We start from the raw sequence: 23886 nt of genomic DNA, 5'->3' as shown, positions 1-23886 counted from the left end.
ACTGTAATATTGTAAAATACAATTGAATTTTCAGCATCAATACCAGGGGCGGTTCTAGACCCTAGTCTGCGTATTCTTCAATCCGCTGTGGCGGCGAATATAGCGCACGTCAGAAGCAGAGGTGTGTGCGTTCATCTGAGCCTCATTAGTCTGTCATCGCTCGCCAATGTCAAAATATTCGAAAAAACCAATCAAATCAGAGTAGGCGGGCTTTATGTTCACACAGAATCTAATGAGGCTAAATGCGAATTTTAGCAGCACGACTCGACGTCAAGTGAGAGAAAGGTAAGTTAAGACTCTGCTTCTTTAAGTCAGAAATGTTAAACAAAGACAAAAATATTCAGGCAAATGAATAGCCTACACTTTTGTCTAATTTCGCCAATTTTAATTGAAAATAGGCCAATGTGATTCATAATGTAATTAACAAACAAGAAATATAAAAAAAAAACGTTTCCTTCAGATTAGGCATAAGATTAAAGGTCCCATGGCATGAAATTTTCATTTTATGAGGTATTTCAACATTAATATGAGTTCCCCTAGCCTGAATATTGTCCCCAAGTGGATAGAAATGTTGATCGGTGTAAACCCGAGTTCTGGCTGTCTTTCTCTGCCTTTGAGAAAATGACAGGCCAGACGAGCCAATCCTGAAGTCTCCTGGTTTGACGTCCAAGCAGGAACGGTTACCTCCCTTTCCCCCGCCCAGAGAATCTGCCACACCCATGCAAACACTCGAGATCATTAACGTTACTTGTGAACGAGTGAACACTGGCAGTTTCTCAGTGTTTGGATGTACAAATGAAAACAGAAGTCTTTCTTCAGTTCCTTCTGATCTGTGATCATTGATTTCTTATGTGTAGCTTATTATTTATTATTTGTGGACACGCAGCGGCTTCTCTCTCGGTGTTTTCGTGTTTTCTATCTTGTGAGTCAGTGTTTTTGTACGTCCTTGTCGCGTCTATCTGTTCTAAAATGTCTTCAGTCTTTTCTGTTTAACATCAGCAGTCACATCTTTAGAGATAAACTTCACGCACGCCGAAGCTCGGCCTCCAACATCCCCGACCCCCAGTACTGCATCTGGCCCACAGCGGAGGCACCAAACGCGGCGTGAGATTAAGCTGAAGGAGGGTAAGCGTGAGGGTATCCGGCTAGGCTAGCCAGCTTTCCCCACAATAAACTGGATTACATTCGATTACAGCTGTTGTGTCTTTGTTTGCGCTGTGTAACGTTACTCAATGCGCGTCAATGACGCTATTCATATGATTGGAACATATCTAGAAATAATGCTATACTCAACACTTACTAACTCGTTCATCTCGCTGTAATGGTACATTGCATGTGTTACAAAGTTGGTAGAATAATGATGAAGAGGACTCGGTGTGACTGGGACTGGGACTGTGTTTATTCAGAACTCTCAGATACAAACACAATAAACTCGCGCTGACTGACAGCGCTCTCATAACTCAGTAGTTACTATAAATAACTTTGTTAGCAATCGCTTCGTCTCCGTGATGTCCGGTTCGCGAACGAATCATTCTTTTGAATCGGTTCTTTTTAGTGAACCGAACCAGTTCACCAAATCGGACTGAATCGTTCTAAACGGTTCGCGTCTCGAGTCAGCGCTGATCCATAATTTACTAAAGTTACTAACTTTCTGACATGAGTGACAGTCCCTCCGACTAGAAATAAACTAATAACCTTAAGTATATGCTAGTAACTACAACAGTTCACCCTGAACTGAGACATGCTGAGAGAACTGATGAGAAGTGAACACAGGTCCATCCGTCTCTCTGGCAGACTCGTGCCTGCTCGTGCCTCGTTAAACCACGCCCCCTCCGCTCATTTAAAATGCAAAGATGTCAGCCAATCACAACAGTGGGCGTTTTTACTGAAGTCTCACAGCAGACACGCCTCTTGAAGCAGGGCATTCAGCCACAGGGCAAACAGCAGTATAGAAAAAATGCCTTTTATTTCTAAATTATGACATTTTATGATGTAAAAATCATACTAATAATATAAGTACACCTCAGAAAACACTATAAAATAATAGAAAAATGCCATGCCATGGGACCTTTAATAATAAATGTGTAGGGTACATATTGTATATTAATATTATTCCATTTGTAGCCTTCAGTAAATAAATAAAAAAGCTCAGCTATTTCAGCCTGTATTGGGCATAAGATTAGTAATGAATGTGTTTATTTTGTGAATTAATTTAATAAACTTAAAACTTGAATAAACAGTAAATTAACATGTCTAAGAAAAGTATTCATAAATCATATAAATATCAGTATGTTAGGCTTAATATGTAAACCATATTTACTTTCTTCTCTGAAGAAAATGGAAAAACTTTATCAGTTAAAGCTCAGCGTTAGGAGGGGAAGAGACTGGGCAAGATAAAAACAGAGAGAAGAGAGATGTGGAGATAAGAAAGACAAATAATCTACTGCCCAGTGACATGGTTTTCAAGCTTATAGTTATCTAATTTTTGGCCTTCGGAACATCTTAAAATGCACATATGTAGATCAGAAAAATAAACATTTTCTCGGGGGAGCTTTATAAGTATTACTTTATAAGTATTACTAAACAGCCATCCTATGGAAATGCATGTTAGTAAGCTACTAGTTGATAGCGCAATTTGGACCCTAAAATACCCTCACTGGGGGCTAAGCCCCCCTAAAATGAAAATCCTAGAACCGCCCCTGATCAATACTCAAGTCTTCAAGGCTTAGTTCACCCAAAAATGAAAATTCTATCATTAATTGTCGTTTCAAACCCGCAAGACATTCATTCATCTTCAAAACACAAATTAACATATTTTTGATGAAATCCGACCAGCCATAGACAGCAATTTGATTACCACTTTCAAGGCACAGAAAGGTAGTAAAGACATTGTTAAAATAGTCCATGTGACTCCAGTGGTTCAACCTTAATGTTATGAAGCGACGAGAATACTTTTTGTGCGCAAAAAAACAAAAACAAAAGTAATGACTTTATTCAACAATCTCTTCTCTTCAACGTCATTCTCCAACCCTATTCACATAGTGAACGCAGTGCTTCCGGGTTCTACGTCAGAACGCCGGCTCATCCTTGGCCAGCTCCTGCGTCAGCATCGCACGCATGTGTCGTGGTGCTCATGAACGAAGGTCTTATGGGTTTGGAACGACATGAGAGTGAGTCATTAATTTTTGGGTGAACTAACCGTTTCAGTGTGTCCTTCAGAAATCATTCTGATATGATATGCTGATTTGCTGATCAAGAAACATTTCTTATTATTATTAAAGTATAAATCAGTTGTGATATTTCATATTTTTGTGAAAACGAATGAATACAAAGTTCAAACAGCATTTATTTTAAATCTAAATCATTTGTAACATACCTTTTGATATGTGTCCTTACTGAATAAAAGTATTAATTTCTTTAAAACAAATCTTACTGACCCCACATTTTCGAACAGTATACGATGCACACTTGTATTATATGTAATTTATATAGCATTCGACGTGCTGATGTGTTCCATCCAAGGATGGCAGTTGGCCATCAGCATGAGAAATCAGCAGCAGATCTACATGTAAAAATATACAGTGATAAGGTCTGTGTTGGGAGTGAACTTGTTTGGCAGTGGTGTGACAAACAATGCTGATGTTTATGTTATGTTTTAAATTTACAACATTGTGGAGGGAGAGGAACTGAAAGGTTTACACCCTACTTTCAGTGAGAAACATGAAATAAATGAAAACTCATATATTTTGAGCTTCTTCGTGCTTTCTCTAGATGTTCTCTCAACCAACTTCAAGAGGTGGGATTATCTTTAGCCGGACACTTGTTAGTTAGACTTACTTAAAAAAAGCATGCAAACCAATTGCTTTAAAAAAAACAAGTAAAGGGAAATAGGAATAGTATGTAATGCTTAGTTAGTTTAGTTCACTTACACCCGAGTGAGAAACATTAGTGACAGCATTTCAGAAGAGAACTGAGCCTTTATATCTCCTTTGTAAAAGCTTTACAAGGCATAAATAGTCCTCACTTTAGATGAGCTCACAAAAATAGTTAACTGACAACTACTAAATGTTTTATAACCACCTGAATTAATGATGAATTACAATGGAAAAACATGTTTATAAGGCATTTATTAACACACTGAGTAACTATTACTATTGCCTAAATAATAAGATGTATAAACGTACATTTAAATAGTTTATTAATCCATTACTTACACTTTCTAAATGATCTTATGAACCACTGACAACTCCTAAATAACTGGTTTGTAAATAATGTAATAATTTAGAAATGCTAAACTGCGCATTTATAAAGTATGAAAATACAATTATTAAACACATTATAGATATGTTTATAAATCAAGAATAAAGCATTTATAGCTGTATTTATAAACTGCCTATTAATGTATATTAATGCTTTATAAATGATTTATAAATGAACTATTTACTAATGCTTCATAGCGTGTAGTCATTATAAAGTGTTACCCTTGAGCTTTTACTTTAGATTTACTCTTGACTTAGTATAGCTACCATTGTTGTTACCATTGTTGTGTTTTGCATGCTGAATGTTGAAGTCTGTGTGTGACTCAAGCATGATCAGCAGCAAGATGTTGTTACAAATATAGAGGGATTATATCAAGTTTCACAGGGGTTTATTACATAAGTGTTAGCACTAAAACTGTAAACGACCATCATGCGATATAAAGGGAAACATTACATAGGTCAACTTTTAAAAGCAACCTATTTATTACTTCTCTTCTTTTGAAACCAAATAACTGTGATTACTTGTTGCATCGCTGCATCAATAGGAACAGAGTTATAATAATGTGAATGTTTCAAGTGCCCAACCAAAGTGAACACTGATCACCATAATGGTGAGGTGAGTTTTTTTTGTTTTGTTTTTTGCTTGATAAAATGGCACTCAAACCAATCAATTGATCTTAACTTGGGTTTTCTGAGTATATATATTGTGTATATATATAGGGTTGCAAAGAAAGTCATAAGTAGAAAATATACATATATTTCTCTACACATCATATTTTAGCATGTAAGCAGAAGCCTAAAAGGTTTTTAAGATCATGAAAAACATTAATTCAGAAAAGTGCGTTCAAACTTTTGACTAGTATCCGATAGTGTGAGTCTGGGGAACATTGTCTGTTTAATAAAAGACAGGATAAGTGTTTGGGATAGTTGTTTGAAATATTATGTAAATTAAATGTTATTTAAGATGTAAGAAAGAAGACCAATTGAAAGACTCAAACTTTCAAAATAGATAGCAAAAATACGACTGGAAAACGGAGTCTGAATGAATTGCAGAGGTTTATTATTTAGTGTTAGAGGTTTAGAACAAGAATATTTGAGGAATATCAATATAGTCCCTCTTTAATGTGTTTACAGATAGCACTATTATAGTAATTTTGACTGTAATAAGAACATGCAATATAAGATTTGAAGCTAAGTTGTGCAGAGCCACAGACCGCAGGAATTTTATCAGATGGACCAAGGAAAATCTGGTCAGTCTGATTTTGTGTGCCTTCCGCATTTCCAGTGTGTCATTAAAATGTAATTCTGAACTAGTTCTTTAGTTGAATATGTAACTTACTGATGTGTTTCAGTCAGTCCAAGATCTTGCAGTTGTTTTTTTGCTTTTGTAAACTAATCATGCATTTTTACCACATAGTTCGACACCTGCTCTCAAATGCTGATAAGCTTGTTTTTCCATTAGTATCACTTTCAGACCTCACCCAACACCTGAATGAAAGTGCAGAGAAGCAAACAAACATTCGCCATTTCAAGCAAACACACAGATCCTCCCAAACACACCCTATAACTGTTATTGCTACGGCCCCACCAAGATGTAAAACCACTAAGAACATTAGTGCCGCATTTTTAGCTCCGGTTCACACTCTGTTTTCGCAGCATAACTTGAACATTTCCACATTAGGACTTTAACCCTTCAGCGATCCACTGTTAGAAAATGCCAATGCTTTTCAAAAGCAATTCCGTCATGTCTACTTTCACTAATTATCGGTTAATATGACAACAGTAAATGACTTTATGAAATATTGCTACAAGTAATGTTTGCAATTTAAATCTCGCAGCATGCCATAGTCTCTGAGGGTTTCAGAAACTGAAGTTTGGTCAAGAATAAATGGAATAATTAGAATTCGCAATGATTGCATTGCCTCGTTTAAAACGTGCCCTGAAGCGTCTGCGCACAATCGTTTTATTTGTAGTTAAAACCTCAGACCGATGCGTCATCATCGTCTCAATTATCCGTCTGAAAGCGTGCAAGACTGATACGCGACGGAGACACTTCTACCATGAGAACTCTCACACACAGACAAAAAATCCTTAATCGTCTTCAAAACCTCTCCCTTCCTCTCTCCCTTATTTGCCAGAGTGCAATAAAACAAGTTAATTATGGCATTGAAAATATGAGGATAATGATAGGATATAAGATGATGGTCGCCCTGAGGTTATGAGTTCTTGATTCTCTCTGTTGCCTTTTTGTTTTTTTGCTTGCTAAATCCAAGGCGCCCTTCCCAGAAAAAGCTGAAGTTGTTTACAAGTGGTTTATTGACTTGTGTTGGATGATGGGAGATTTTCAGGTTGGTGTTTGTGAAAGGACACAGCTTAGAGTTCAAGTGAATCCTTATTTGAGATGATTATTTCAATGCATCTGTGGTTCACTCCAGTTAGAATGCCATATAAATTTGAATATAGAAGATTCTCTAAAAAGAAGAAGAAGAAGAAGAAGGAATAGTCACGTCTGAAGAGCCAAAAACTTTTTTTGTCCATGAATCTTCTTATAAAGTGGATATCAAACAAGAAAAATGTAGAGTGGGACTTTATTTTATCTAAAAGGTATTGATTGGATTGTAAAAAGTGTCTCTATGGCAGGTGGTTTGAGGGAACACTCTAAAAAAAAAAGGTTCTATATTGCACCAAAAATGGTTCTTGGCTCGTAATCATAGGGGAACCTTTTTAAGTGCTATATAGCACCAATTTTGGTGCGTCAGTGGTTCTTCAGCGGTTCTTCAGAGGTTCTACACCGGTTCTTTGACTAAGGTGCTATATAGCACCGCTACCATATACAGAACATGTTAAGATATTGTGCTATATAGCACCAAAAGTGGTTCCTCAATGATTACGACGAAGAACCATTTTTGATGCCATATAGAACCTTTTTAGAGTGAAGAGGTTGAAAATTAAGAGGGATTGGTGACATCAACGCCAAAGGAAAATTAGTGGAGAAAATTATGACGTATAAATTACAATCTTTTTGATTTGGAGTAACATGCATGGATGATTCATCCATAATAAGACCAGTAACGTACATTATGGAAAAAAAATAGGCTCCATTTTGATTTCATGTTGGACTTTGAAGTCGCAAGCTAAATAGACACAAGCACAAACATCCAATTTTACGAAGTGTGCATTTTAGATGGGCAGCCCTTAAACTACAGTAATCTAGTATCTTTGAACAGTTCATAAACTATAGGGAACTTGAGAAGGTGGCCTTTTCATTCATCTGATGAGTTAGTAATTTTAGTTTCATGAGTGAACTCGTTTTAATTTGAGAATGTCTGGCATAATGTATTCTTCAATTGGGCACGTGCTTGACCTGAGGTAACACAGCAAGTGTGTTTGTGTGTTTATGGAACTGCTGCAGTTCCTTTTTTGAGGAAAAGCCCCAGACAAACAGACAGGGATTCCCCCTTTCTCTCTCTCTCTCTCGCTCTCTCACACACACTCAACACACAGACACAAACACACACGTTTTCTCTCTTCCCATTCATCTGCCCTTCCGTGTCTGGACTTTGGTCAGGCTGTCTGAATCACTCTCACGGCATTCCCATGCAGACACACATACAAGTTGCAAAATCTCTCACACTTTCTTTCACTCTTGCAGACAGATGACAGGCATTATGCTGCTGACTCGTTATGTCACAGTGATGACTTTGTGATTTCGTTTCATCTAGAAAACTTCATGACAAATTTTCACACTGTCACTTCCTGTTGGACATTCCAGGCTTCATTTAACTGTCGTCTGTTTGAAAGTGCAAAAACCAAATGTAGGAAGTGAATTTAGAGTCAACATCTTACAGGAACAATCCCCCTAATGCAGGTTTTAACTGCTTTTTTTTTCCACAGGGATGTCAAGATACCAAAAATTTAGTAGTTGGTACCGATACCACCAAAAGTACACAATACTCGACACGATAAGCCGATACCATGGTAAAATAATAATAATAATGATAATAATACTTAAACATTAACTTTTTTATATATATTTTTTAAAATAAATTACAATTATCTCAACCAAATGTTTGCTCACTCAATGTATTTGTGTTTTTATAAGGTAACTTGTTGCAATAGTCAGTAATAAAACAAGAATGAATAAACACATTAGAAGCAGTATCATAAAAACAATACAATACAATAAAGATTTATATTTTTTCTGGTAGGTCTAATAGTATTCAAGTAAACATACCACAGAAATGGAATAATCAAATATAAAATAACTCAGTTAAAGGGTTAGTTCACCCAAAAATGAAAATTAGCCCATGATTTACTCACCCTCAAGTCATCCTATTGTGTATATGACATTCTTCTTTCAGACGAATAAAATCTCAGTTATATTAAAAATGCTCCGGCTGTTCCAAGCTTTATAATGGCAGTGAATTGTTGGGTCATTTTTGAAGTCCATAAAAGTACATCTATCCATCATATAACTGCTCCACACGGCTCCGGGGGGATAATAAAGGCCGTAAGTCGAATTGCGTCCCGCTGACCAACGGAAGCTAGATTTTAGTCTATAAAGTTTTAAATATGGATATTTTTCTTACACAAATGTGTGGAGCAGTTTTATGATAGATGCACTTTTATGGAGTTAAAAAATGACCCAACAATTCACTGCCATTATAAAGCTTGGATTAGCCAGGACTTTTTTTATATAACTCAGATTTTATTAATCTGAAAGAAGAATGTCATATACACCATGACTTGAGGGTGAGAAAATCATGGGCTAATTTTTATTTTTGGGTGAACTATCTCTTTAAATATAGACTAATCCTTATTAAAGTGTTTCTTCTTATTATTATTATATATTATTCTATTTAAAAAATAATTATATTATTATATAATCATGCTAATGATAATTATATTACAAATATAATTGAATTTAATAAATACACGTAGTTATTCAGCTGTTTTCCCTATTTTCGCATTGGCTTAATGCATGGAATAATCCATATTTGTTTCACAACAGATATTTTCTTCAATATACGGTTACTTTAATTTGAACTTTACCTAATTTACTATATTGAATTTCCTGATGAAGTCACAGGCCAGCTGGCAAGTCATTTTTAAGGTATTATATAATTTATTAGTTGGTACTTGAGTTCAGCATCAGCACATATAATGTTTTAAAGTTTCATTATTTTTATATTCATTTCGTAGGAAAAACATGTTTGCAAGCAAAAATAAGCTCAGCCGTGTGAAAACACTTTTATCTCTCATTTACCAGCCACTGATAGGAAGTCAAACTTGGTGAGCCCATTTTGAGTGAATAAACATGCAGCAAGTCTGTTAACAAGCTCATTGTAAAACTCAATGGCTATCAACTCAATGGTAAAGACTTTACATGCTCTCAGAGTGATTCGCTCAAATAACAGTACAGAACAACACCTTCCAGCTGTGACTGAGTTTACAAACACACCAGAAGAGGGCTTGTTGACATCAGCCAAAAAGGAAAGTTGTTTTACAGGCAGAGTAGGACAAAACCGGCATAGACAGAAATTTTTTGCAGCATATTGCAAACGTCATTTAAATTAAGTTTTGATGCATTTAGCAGATGCTTTTAGTGACTTGCATTGCATTTGAAGGTCTACATTTGAGCAATGAATTAATTCCCTGTGAATCGAACCCATGATCTTGGCGTGTTATGTTGTGCATCCGCACCTAGTGTGTTGCAGTCAGAAAATCTGCATCAATATAATAATGCGCGTTCCCAGCGTGCGTTCATGTGCACATGCTCTGACAAGCGTGCTGTTTTGATGAATTCCTCTGTTTTATGTCGACCTACTTTTTAAATTCCCTCATTCCTTTCATATACAGCATACATTACCTCCTCCCTCTCAGATGCTTGCGAGATGGGGCGCTTCGTCTGAACAAAAAAAAAAGATAAACATGTGGCTTTTGTTGCAGGCATAAATGAACGACAGCATTCCGCATGACACCACATGAAAGACATCCCATATCTCACACCATTTCTCCTCTTTCTTTTCTACAACTTTATCATGCTTTCAGTTTTCTTTTCTGCTCAGCATTTGTTTCCTTCTCTTTCATCTATCTATCCTTCTGTCTGACTATCTATCTATCTATCTATCTATCTATCTATCTATCTATCTGTCTATCTATCTATCTATCTATCTATCTATCTATCTATCTATCTATCTATCTATCTATCTATCTATCTATCTATCTATCTATCTATCTATCTATCTATCTATCTATCTATCTATCTATCTATCTATCTATCTATCTATCTATCTATCTATCTATCTATCTATCTATCTATCTATCTATCTACTTTCTTTTTAGCCCTTCTCTCTGTCTCTCTTTCTGTCTGTGTGTTCCGGCTGAGAGAGGGCCCACCGCACGCAAAAACAAAGGGGCATTGTATTCTGGGTAAAATGTGGTAAGCAGACGCTGGTGGACAGCCCTAGCGGTTGCTGGCAGGCAGACACACTTCCTAACGCTGCCGGCACATGAGCTCTTGTTTTGGGAAAGCCCTGAGTTATGGCGGCTGTGGCGAAGGGCATTTATGAAAGCGGGACATGGCTTATTTTGGGAGCCAGTGGGGTGGAGTGTGAATTTAGGCCCCACCGCAAGGTCACTCCTGGACCTCTTTCTTTTTCTCTCCCTCATTAAGACATTCGTACATCCATCTATTGTCAGGGTGGGACCACCATGTGCCCACTGAAACTCATCTCTCACTTACTCCATCAAAATGGTTCCAACAAGTCTGAAAATACATTTCTATGCAGTGCTCGGGGTCTTTTCCGGGGGCTTTGAAGTTTTCCTAGAGGGTCCGATTTCCTAGCGGTGGTGGTGGATTACTGCGGTTCTGCTGTAAAAATAGAGCTGCATAATAGAACTGTATGCCGATTGAATTATCTCCATAAGAGAGTATTATATAGATAGATTATATAGAAATGTGGGAGATTTTTCAATTAAAGGGATAGTAAGAATGTATAAAGAATAAAGTATTTAAAAGATTACACACTCCACCTTTAAAACTAAAAATATCTTTAGGGACAAAAAAATTCTCTTAAAGGGATAGTTCACCCCAAAATTTTAATCCTGTCATTAATTACTCGCCCTCATGTCGTTCCAAACCCGTGAGACCTTCGTTCATCTTCGGAACACAAATTAAGAATTTTTTGATGAAATCCGAGAGCTCTCTGACCCCTTCATAGACCGCAATGTAATTAACACTTTCAAGGTCTAGAAAAGCAGTAAAAACATGGTTAAAATAGTCCATGTGACTCCAGTGGTTCAATCTGAATTTTATGAAGCGACGGGAATACTTTTTGTGCGCAAAAAACAAACAAATAACAACTTTATGCGACAATTTCTTCTCGTCTGTGTCAGACTCCTACGCAGTTTTACGTCAGCATCACACGCATGCGTCGTAGTGTTCACGTTAACAGCCTCAGCTAATGGTGAGTCTGCGACTGACGTAGAACTAGGAAGCTCTGCCCTGCGTAGGACACTGACACAGACGAGGAGAAATTGTTGCATGAAGTAGTTTTTGTTGGGTTTTTTTGCGCACAAAAAGTATTCTCGTCGCTTCATAAAATTAAGGTTGAACCACTGGAGTCACATGGACTATTTTAACCATGTCTTTACTACCTTTCTGTGCCTTGAAAGTGTTAATTACATTGCTGTCTATGAAGGGGTCAGAGAGCTCTCGGATTTCATCAAAAATAGCTTAATTTGTGTTCCGAAGATGAACGAAGGTCTGGTTTGGAACGACATGAGGGCGAGTAATTAATGACAGGATTAAAATTTTTGGGTGAACTATCCCTTTAAGAGAATTTTTTTGTCCCTAAAGATATTTTTAGTTTTAAAGGTGGAGTGTGTAATCTTTTAAATACGTTATTCTTTATACATTCTTAATGAGGACAAACTATAAATGCTTCACAATAAATAGCCATTCGCAAACATTGTGGCACTATGTTCAAAACCCTGCTCAGTGTGTCCAAGCATCTAATCCAGCCAAACCCAGCTAACACTGAATGAACCAATGTTGTGTGTTTGGGGTAGGGTGACCATCCGTCCTGCATTTTGCCGGACAGTCCCGAAATTGAGAGCTTTGTCCCGTGTACCGCAAGACGTAAGTAGTGTCTGTATTCAGTTATGTCTGTATTATTATTATTTTTTGTCCCTGAAATTACAATGCCACAGTAAGAAATATAATAAAAACTGTGGCTGGCATTTAAAAATATATTTGTGCAGCCGTCATGTTCTAGCTGTGAAAATAACCAACCAACGCAATCGTAGAGAGAGGTTTTCCCGCGGATGACTGAGTGGACAGCGCGAAGGAATAAGTGCAGGCCTCGTCAAAGCCGGTAAACACAGCTACACCAGCAAGGATTTAATCTTACATACTGGATAAGAACCTCAAGAGCTGCTCAAAGCTGCACAAATTGATGATTTAAAGCATGTAATCATCCATCCTGATGGCAAATATTTCCAACAAACATGCGCCGATCGCGTGGATGCTTGAGCGCCACCCAAAAAACACGAGATACTCTCCATTCATTTTAACATTCAGACACAACTTTCATCTCATGTTAATAGTTCATTTAAGGCGGTTTCTATGGCGTTATTATAATGACAAATGTCGAGAGTGCATTATTGTAATGTGAGAGCGCACAGATCAATAGCCAGGTGGTCACTCTAGTTTGGGGGCAGGACAATCTATTTGCTGACCAACTGCAGATGGTGCTCAAGAAACCTGTTTGAGAACAATCATTAATTAGTATTTGTATTTGGTGGCACTATACACTTGAAAAAAAAAATTCTAGTGACCGATCACATATACATTTTTTAGTTGGCCAAATTGAATTTCTGTGAATTAAATTGCATCAATTCACAGAAATTCAATTTGGCCAACTGAAAAATGTAGATGTGATCGGTCACTAGAAAATTTTCAATTGGAGACCTGATTTTGTTTTACAGTGTAGGCACAAAAATTACACATTTCACCTTTAAAAGATACGTCATCTTATAGTTTCTTATAGTATCTAAAATAGTGCCTAATAGCTATTTTTTTTAGTCTAAGGCTTATATCAAAACATTTTCAGGATTCCCAATGCTTCTTATTTAATGCCTGCTACGGATGATTTTGTCAATCCTATAAGATCATTACAAATCACACTGTACGACATAGGTCTAATAAACTAGGGTACGACATGTATGTAGACTATGATGATGACACCTATTAATAGGCTGAGACGCAATTTACCGAAAAATAAAACGTCAATAGCATGCACTAGTGTTAAACAAATAGAGCCAGGTGAATCGCACTTTGGCAATTGTGGTTTTCATGTGTGCTGAAAGAAAGAGGAAAATATGGCGGGTATGGCTAGGGAAAAGATGCCAACTTGGCATGCCAATTTTGCAAATGGAGCTTGAGGTAGTAGTTTTAAATTTTTCACTATCAATCCGATCAATACACCGTTTCATGCTGCATTTTTATTGGCTAGTCAGTAGATTTAGGTCGTAATAGCAAACACACCATGAGATGATCATGCTAAATTTCTGACACTGTCGGAAAAGTATCGCAGGCTATCTTTGGTCGCAAGACCGTGACAACGATCGTCTTTGAACCTCTCTCACTGAATGAAGTGGGGCCACGACCACAGAAATCGCCACGATTGGTCATCTTTCGTCTGGGACTGACCAAAATCGTGCAATGTGTACTGGGCATTAGAATCACCCATAAGAAGCGGTCTTTGATGACACCTTCAAGACACACACACACAAATTCCCATGCATAAGGTTGTGTGTGTAAGATAGTGGGGATGACTCATTAGCGTACGACAGAGCCATGGCGATCCTCGTGTTGTGAACTCCATCGGTCAACCACAGTCACAGAGGCAAAAAGTGCTTGGTCAACTTTATGATTAATGAAACGCTGGACATTGTCTGACCACATATGAAAGAACATTTTCAAAGAGCAGACTTGAAGAGTCTGAGAAAGTGACTTTCTGGCTTGAGTAACACAAATATTTTTTTGCAATAGTATCAAGACCGTTTAGAACCCAAAGGATTTTTAAAAAGGATTTTTCAATGATGTTGGTAATTTTTTCAACCAAAAACAAGTTTTATATGCATATTTACACCCTCTCTCTGGCTCATAAAATTAAATGTATTGTTTTCCTTATGTGCCTTTTAGAACCTTATAGTAAACTCTAAAAAATGCTGCGTTAAAAACAACCCAAGTTGGGTTGAAAATGGACTAACCCAGCAATTGGGTTGTTTTAACCCAGTAAATGGGTTGTTTTAACCCAGCGGTTGGGTTAAATGTTTGTATAAAACAACCCAATTGCTGGGTTAAAACAACCCAATCTTTGAGTTAAAACAACCCAATTGCTGGGTTAGTCCATTTTCCACCCAACTTGGGTTGTTTTTAACCCAGAGTTTTGTATGGAAACTTCCTCTGCACATTTTAAATGAGATAAAGCCCTGTGCTGCATTTATGCACAATCTGCAGATTTGCTGGGGGTTTTCTTTTAGATTATTCTGTTTTGGTAGATTTTAACTGCCTAACACTTTTCTGAAACTCGTAATTACTGTAGATTACAGATTCAGTATCACAGCATTAAATACATAGTGAGAGACAAAGTCATCTCACGTACGTGTGTGTGTGTGTGTGTGTGTGTGTGTGTGTGTGTGTGTGTGTGTGTGTGTGTGTGTGTGTGTGTGTGTGTGTGTGTGTGTGTGTGGACTGGTAATCATCACGTTATGGGGACAAAATGTCCCCACAAAGATAGCAATATCCGAAATCCTCATCCTTGTGGGGACATTTTTAGGTCCCCATGAGGAAAACATCTTATAAATCAGACTAAGTGATGTTTTTTGAAAATGTAAAATTGCAGAATGTCTCCTGTGAGGGTTAGGTTTAGGGGCAGGGGCAGTGTAGGGGGATAGAATATACGGTATGTACGGTATAAAAACCATTACGCCTATGGAAAGTCCCCATAAAAGATGAAAACCAAACATGTGTGTGTGTGTGTGTGTGTGTGTGTGTGTGTGTGTGTGTGTGTGTGTGTGTGTGTGTGTGTGTGTGTGTGTGTGTGTGTGTGTGTGTGTGTGTGTGTGTGGGCATGTGAGTGCAAATGTGCTTGCAGGTGCTAGTGTCTTTTGCAGATTATGTGCAAACATAAGAGATTCAACCAAAATACTATTAAACTCAAAACTGAATGGATGTTTATGAGGACTTGTTGTGAACACTTAGAGGGGAGCCAGGGAGACCGTGCATACACTAGCATATGTGATGTTTGCAAATCAGAACTTACTTTGCACTGATGTTTCCTGTGTCTCCAGCCAGTGGTGTTTAAGAAGCCTCGCTTCAGCTAGTAGCCTCCTCTAGGGGCCAGGAGGGCGACTATACCACCATGAAGTTAGTCCGAATTCAACTGCAAGAGGAAATGACATTGGAATTGCACATATCTCCATAAAACAGCGTTTGATTTATTTCTCAAGGGATGCATTTTACTCAGACAGTTCTTGCTGCGGAGTCTCAATATTCCTAACAGCGTAATAAATCCTTGTACTTTTCTACCGCAAACATTAACTCGGATCTCTCTTCGTAAAACACTTCCTGCATGCTCTATGAAAAACAGACTGTTTTGATGACACGTTCCCTTATGCATTTTTAGTGTTATGTCACATTCTTAGTTCATAATTATTTCTTGTCAAATAGACACTTCTGGTGCAAAAAATGCTCAAATTAGCATTCTTATCACTTTAATAATGAATGAGAAATTGAGAAGGCCGGTGTCATAGACAGACACTGTCATCTAAATTTCATTGAATATAAAGGGTTTTAAAGTTTATCCATCCTAGACAGTTCCTGTGAGGAAAGATGGTTTTAATTCTGCGCTCTGTGACAGAGTAAACGCTTCTGGACAGAAATACAAAATAATTGTTTGTTTTACATTGGCTGAAAAGATCCATATTCGTAGCGAATGCCGTCATCTGTAATATTTCTGCGCAATAACAATTCAGATTCATCCATCAGCGAAATATGCTTTGATCTGACATGCTTTACTTAAAATATAAAACAAATTATAGCTTAAGAGTGAATCATTCACCGCAAGCTTCACTGTATTTGACAAAAGACGGTAAACTAAGCTTCATTACAGTCAACAGCACCGAGAGCGTTTATATATTCCATTAATGTGAGCGCGCATTGATGTTTTTTTCCTCATTTGAATGTACATTTATTTACAAAGTATTAGCTGCGTGCGATGCAAATGAAAAGATGACATCACAAAGACAGATAGGACACTGCGATGATGTCATCAGGGACACCTGATCCGAGGTGGGGCTGGGATTCAAGCATGTAAACGGGAGATTTAGAGTTGACTGCAGGTCATCCGTGCCGCTTTCTCAGGCAGACAAACCCGCAGTTGAAACACAAGGAGACACAGTACGGAAGGAATGCTCTCTGCGGCTTCCAGACTTGCTCCCTCTGTAATTTGTAAATGTACAGAAATGTGCTGCCGCCCACAGAGGGGGGGAGATAGCAAATCCACAGACTTATGTCAGCATTTTATGCCCGATTTTGATTTTTATCTGCGGGTATGGAGTCCTGTGTGTGTGTGTTCGGGGGGTGATGACTAATAAAGTAATGTTTTACCAGAGCATTTGGGCAAATATCTGTGGTTTCTTCAGATTCGGTATCCTTCAGACTGTCGTGCTGCTTTTGCAAGAAATCTAAGTGGCTTCATTTGTGTGTGTGTGTGTGTGTGTGTGTGTGTGTGTGTGTGTGTGTGTGTGTGTGTGTGTGTGTGTGTGTGTGTGTGTGTGTGTGTGTGTGTGTGTGTGTGTGTGTGTGTGTGTGTGTGTGTGTGTGTGTGTGTGTGTGTGTGTGTGTGTGTGTGTGTGGGCATGTTTTTGTGAAATATCAGGACACAAATGTGTATAATGACATATGACACAGGTATTACAAAAAGAGGGTGAAATATGAGGACGTTCCCCATGTCCCCACTTTTCAAAATGCTTATAAATCATACAGAACAAGTTTTTTTTCCCAGAAAGTGAACAGCACAGTCTCCTGTGAGGGTTAGGTTTAGGGGCAGGGGCAGTGTAAGGGGATAAAAAATACGGTTTGTACGGTATAAAAACCATTACGCCTATGGAATGTCCTCACATTTCACAAAAACAAACGTGTGTGTGTGTGTGTGTGTGTGTGTGTGTGTGTGTGTGTGTGTGTGTGTGTGTGTGTGTGTGTGTGTGTGTGTGTGTGTGTGTGTGTGTGTGTGTGTGTGTGTGTGTGTGTGTGTGTGTGTGTGTGTGTGTGTGTGTGTGTGTGTGTGTGTGTGCATGCTTTTATCAATAACTTATGAGACATATGAAGTTATTTTTGACTTGCTATTGGATAAAGAGTGAATATAGGTTGCCATGTGAACATCCTTGTCACAGGGTTCTTTTTTTAATATATATATATGTATATATGCAATATATATTTATATATATATGCAGTTTCGATGCAAGTTTTGATGATGGCAGAAGGGAGTGGAAGGCCTCTGGTTTGGCTGTATATGGAGTAGATATGGGCAAACGTGATTTGTCATGCATGATATTTTTGTAAATACTTCAAAATAACCACATCAGCAATGGTTAACCAATATTCTGATTATTTAACCATTTTGGCCCCCGAGTATTTTATACGAGTATTGTTTTTCTTTTAGTAGTCTTGGTTAGTCTTGGAGCTGCAGTGTATATTACAAATGAATCTCCATTTTGATTGGAGCAGACAGTATGAGCCCACTTTACACATCCTTTGCAATAAATCTATTCCCTCCCATTATGGAAAGTAGTTCTCTGCCAGCCAAATACTTTTTGTTTTCTCCCATGTAGAGCGTTTAGACTCAACTTTTTTTTTTGTTACTTTTTTTTAATTACATTTGCTGAACAATTAGTTTAATATATTTTAGAAAATTTACATAATTTCCATCTAAAATAAAGTATATGGTGCTTTACTGTAATCATCAGACCATTTAATGTTTCATGCCATTTACTTTTTAAAATGAGTAGTTTATTTGCTTACACTTTATTTTAAGGTGTCATTGTTACAGTGTAATTATATATTTAAATACTGATTAATAATAATTAACTACATAGGTTTGGATTGGGGTTTGGTTGAGGGTTAGTTGCATGTAATTATGCATGATTTACTGTTATCACTATGGTAAGTAGAGGGAGAGCGGGGCACAACCTAACCTAACACAACCTTAGTTGTTACACACACGGTTTAACACTTTCCACACGAGATGACGAAACTTGGAGTATTTACTAGTTGCCATAAAAACATTATTTAGAGAAAAAATTGCGCCAAAATTAAAAAATCTTTGGAAGATATCACTGAACATTTATTTAACCATAGCAAAAGTACTTTTCTTGAGTTTATTTTTCTCTGTTTTTCGTGTTTATTTCAAATAAGACAAATCGGATATTATTTTAATCTTATATCTGTTATGTAACAGTTGATATAGTTCTTTAATGCTGATCTAACAGCAGAAGACATGAGCCGGGGTTAGTTGTGCAGGTGGGGCATGTTGTCACACTGCGTTACAATGAGCCCCTATTAGAAATATGATATTATATTCTATACTTTTATGAATTCTTTTGAGAAACCATGAGAAAAAGGTGAATAATGACTGAGAGACAATGTTCAGAAATTATTAATTATTATTATGTTTTTAACAATGCTGTATAACTGTATTGAGCGATGTGTTTGTTGTCAAACTCAAAAATGTGTATCTTTTTAATAATTAAAAAATGCCATTATTTTATTTTAAAAAGTTAATAATTGTATTTTATTGGCAAAATATTTTAGTTTGTCTTGGATATTTTTTTATTATAAGGTAACATTTTAAGCTGTCATTTGGTCATGTTACAATGTACCCCACCTACGGGGCATGTTGTCACAGTTCACTTCCATTCTTTCGGGGTAAATCAAGAAAAAAGTATACACTGTATTAATGAAACAAAACCACATGTGGGCAATTAATGTGGGAAAAAATAAATACTCTGAACCCCACGTGGATTTACACAAACTGAGACGGTCAAAAAGCGTTACGTTGTGCCCCGCTCTCCCCTACAACATATAAGGACACAGTAAAATAAAGTGTTACCGTTTATCTTATAATAGTTTGCATTTTTGTGAAAGGGAGGGAAAATTCACAGCACTTTTTTCTTTTTGCAAATGAGTACAAGAGGATTCCCTTTTGTTGCAATATTCAGATAAATGTTTTTTTCTCAACGTTTAAATGATATTTGGATTCTCATTGTGAATCATGCAACACGTCAAGTAATGTTTTTTTTGTTTTTTGTTTTTACTTACGAAATTGCATGCAGTGACTTCATGAGTCAGGATGCTTGTGCAATGCAAAGTGACAAACAGGTTTAGGAAAGAGCTGTGGTGGATTTTGTTGCTGTTTAGTGTTTTGGGAGAAAATCAAATCAAAAGGATCTGTTACTCTTGGAGGCATTTAACCCCATACCCTTGTAAAGAATGATGGCATGTGTCAGTGTCTGGGATATTGTGTATTGTTTGAACTTCGGGCTGTTTTTGAGGGCTCGTGGCTCTTTGTATCAACTCACATCATTTCTCAGCGCTTGATTACTCGATGTGTATTTGACGCGCGCTGTGAGCTGCGCCTCGCACGGATCACATATCAGAGGGACGCGCGTCATTAGGGAGGGCACGTTGCTGCGCGACTGTAACCGTAGAAACTGCGCGCGGAGTCTGAATATGACAGCCGCGCGGAGTCAGTCTGAGCGCGTGCGGTCACATATTAATAATGAACAGATGCTGAAAAATCACCGATATATGCATCCACAACGACCGCTGACCAGCTTGTGTTTGGGGAGCTTTCTTGGCACTTTCGTGTTCGGAATAACAATTTATGTTACAGTGTCTTTGTGAATTCTTTTTGATGCGTTTCAACAGTTTTATTTAAATATGACTAATGTTTAGACAACTGGCGCCAAAGCATAGATAATTTACGCAATCTTGACAGCTCCAAAAATTAAATTAATATTTACACGTAATCATTATGCAGTCGTTTAAAATGTGTCAACGAATATATTTCTACTATAGCACATGTTAAGCTACTACATATTATATATGTAGTAGCTTAGCTATAATAGGCATATTATATTATAAAAAGAAGAACAAGCGCGCAACAATATAACGCCGCGTTTTACTTCATAGGCCTATTTAAAATGCATCAAATTATTATATTTTCTAGTGTTATAACAGAAACACTGAGATGTAAAGTGTGACTCAATCATTGCTGTGATTAATCAGCATATTCTGCTTTATTTAAAGTATTTAGGCTGTTAGTCAACTTGTGCATCTATTTCGACAATATAGTTACTCAATGCAACGGGCGGGTGGAAATGGGAAGGCGTAAAAAGAGGAAGACGCATGCAAGTCCACCGAGCAGATGTTGATGAAATATGCAAATGACCTTGAGATGCACATTTTTGCACCATTAGTGTGGGTGAGACTGTTCTATATTCACATTATTTCCTTACATCGAGATCAAGATAAACAGCAGTGGTAAAAAAAAAAAAATGCTGAAAAAAATAACAGATTATTTGAAGATGATAATAATAATACATCTATTTTATTTTTATATTTACACTGCGGTTGTTGTTTTTTAATTATTATATTTAATTCTAATTATTATGCACACGTGCATTTGTTTTTGTTTGTTTGTTGTCGTTGTGTTTTAAGTGAGTGGATGTCCTCTCATGTAACCAAACGCTGGTTTCAAACTGAGCTCATCTTTAGCATGTAAGCCCGCAGAACTCTGGCACGAATCCTGCCAGCACGAGTCAAACCTCAAGCCCACTGCACAGAAATAGCTCGCAGAAACACACTCAATGAGCAAATAACATAACGAATAAAAGCAGAAAAAATAATAGCAATGACCATCACGAATGCATCTACTGTTAAAAGGGCAAATGACTGCTGTAAAGACATTTCTGTTGGCTTCAAGTGTAGTCAATAAATCATTTTAAATGGTATTACAATTTTAATATATATAGGAAACGTTTAATAATAATAATAATTTGTGCCAAATAAAAATAAATAAATAAGAAAAACAGTGTTTTTCTGATTGCATTTAAATGTTTTGGCCATCAGAGTAAAACTATTTTTACTTATGCATTATGCATTATGCAATATATATATATATATATACGCTGGTTTCAAACTGTATATTGTATATTGTATATTGTATATTGTATATATATTGTATTAGCTGTCTGTCGGGTCATTTGTGGAGTGATAATCTGTTTTTTTCCCAGCACTCTCATCTGAAATGGTGCTTTCATCAGCCAGTGGATTAATTTTATCGCGTTTTTAGCGTCAGTTTTAGAGGACATAAGGACATTTTCTGTAGGCTTTCATCACGAATAAGCTTCGAAATAAACGGGAAAACTGCCTAACTCTATAGAAAAGGATGAATTAGGCTATAGGCTATATCAGATGAGCATCTGTAACCGATGATAATCGCTTTATTTCTGTCATTCTATTTTCTGCCTTTCTCTCTCTCTTTCCCTCGCATTCAGTGTCAGTTTAATGTTGCTTTATATCACTTTTTGAGGAGCCACTGAAGGTTTTTAAACGACACATGCGCCTACTAGTGGCGACTGCGCGAGCTCAGGGTGTGTCAACCACACAAGACCTCATTAGATTCTAATTAAATACCATGTATGAGACTCATAAAATAAATTCTCATAATTATTATTGTACTGTTATGATGGGGCAGACCCATTAATTCAATTAATTCAGCACTAGATACATGGAAGATAACGTTAGACCAGAGATTTTATAAGCGACAACATTTTGTTATCACAAATTGAACATTGCAACTGAATGTGTTTAATTATTGTTATTGCTGCTGTTTTACCCTCCTAATCGTGTTTGAAAGATAGGCCTATTTGTTGAAGCAAAAACTTATTATAAAAATATATTTTTATTTTTGGATTTCCCAAAACATTATACATGCATTGTTTTAAACAATATAGCCTGAGGATAAACTGGCACACAACCAACCAAAAAATATTAAAATTTTGTCTGTGGTTTTTAAAGGTTACCACCTGTCAGACTCTAAACCTTCATCCATTATGTGCCATAGCAGGATTCAAATATGTATTGATCGCTGAGGAGCTTTCAGTTTTGCTTCGGCGCGTTTGATGAGTGCATCAAACCCGGCCCTGTTCGCTGATTGGTCGGTTAGACCCAGCCCTGATCACTGATTGGTGGAGCGCTCAGCGCACTCCAGGCTATAATGAGATGAGTAAATAACTCTTGTCTACATAGCGCAGAGCGCCGCGTTTGCATACACGCACGTCTGACTTCCAGAAACTCTTTTTTACTCACTTTTCCGCTTGATCACATTCATTTTGAAACAGAACATTTGACATCTAAAGGGACTTTATTGCAGAAACTCTTCTGAAACTGGGATTAATTTGTGTGGACTTTATTTTCGGAGACTCTGGACTGATAGGACGGAAAGTGTCGCTCTGAAAGTAAAACTGACACCCAGGAGCAGCAAAGACCTGCCGTGCACACTCTGGAATAAATGCTATTTAATAAGTGCATTTTAAAATAATAGTTTCATGTGCGTTGAGAGTTCACAGTTCAGTTGCAGCACGAGAGTGTGCGCGCGCGAATGTGTGTGCTTGCGGTTTTGGGTTTTTTGCTGAAGTCAGTGGGAAACTCGAGCGCACTTTAACGCTTCTGCATCCTTTGTGGGACACTGCAACACAAAGTAAACGGTCACGGAGGAGCTTTCCGTGTCCAGCACCGCGGACATTCTGTACTTACTTCACTTGGGTGACTGAGCTCTTCGCGGGGTCTCATTTGTAATCTGTTGTGATGCATATTCCCGTAGACCCGAGCACGAGCAGACGGTTCACGCCGCCCTCCGCCTCGTTCCCGTGCCCAAAAGTGCCCGAGAGCCCGAGTATGAGCGCACCGGGTCCACTGCGGTCCGGGCGGCCCGTGGAGAGCCGCTCCGTGGTGGACGTGCTGGCCGATCACGCCGGGGAGCTGGTGCGCACGGACAGCCCAAACTTTCTCTGCTCGGTCCTGCCGTCACACTGGAGGTGCAACAAAACTCTGCCTGTGGCTTTTAAGGTAAATTATTTTCTTTAATATAACTTATTTCATGGCTAGACGTTAAAAAGTCAGCCGGAACGCGCTAAATAGCTGCTCGTGAGCAGAACTCGCGCTCTCCTGAGGAGATAACCATAGCAACCATAGGCTGCGCGAGCGTTTTCAGTTAGGATCAGTACCGGAACATCAACAAATTAAGTTAAAAAAATATTTTTATAATTTTTTACATATTTATATAACATTATCTAGTAACAAAATGTGTTTTTAAAGATCTGTAAGATAGTTTGGTTAACTATAGGGGCGCCAAAATTCAATTATGTTGCCCGAGCCAAGGTTACCAGTTTGTGCCCTGGAAATTTGCCTACTGACAAAAAATATATATCGCCAATGAATAATTCAAACACTGCTTGCAGATTTTATATTTTTTATATTTATTTTTTTAATAGC

General features: G+C 37.5%; 1 protein-coding gene across 3 annotated transcripts in view; it reads left to right on the top strand.

The window, feature by feature from the left end:
* runx3 (RUNX family transcription factor 3) overlaps positions 1 to 23886 on the top strand; it is a 70116-nt gene that overhangs the window by 13358 nt on the left and 32872 nt on the right. For all 3 annotated transcript variants that reach the window (XM_079843324.1, XM_079843323.1, XM_079843325.1), the window contains one exon: positions 23216 to 23460. In XM_079843324.1, the coding sequence (XP_079699450.1) occupies positions 23216 to 23460 (245 nt within the window). The remainder of the gene's footprint in view (positions 1 to 23215; positions 23461 to 23886) is intronic.

The sequence above is a fragment of the Gobio gobio genome, assembly GCF_949357685.1.
Source record: "Gobio gobio genome assembly, chromosome: 18".
Lineage (NCBI taxonomy): Eukaryota > Metazoa > Chordata > Actinopteri > Cypriniformes > Gobionidae > Gobio > Gobio gobio.
This window is presented reverse-complemented; position numbering and strand designations above follow the sequence as displayed.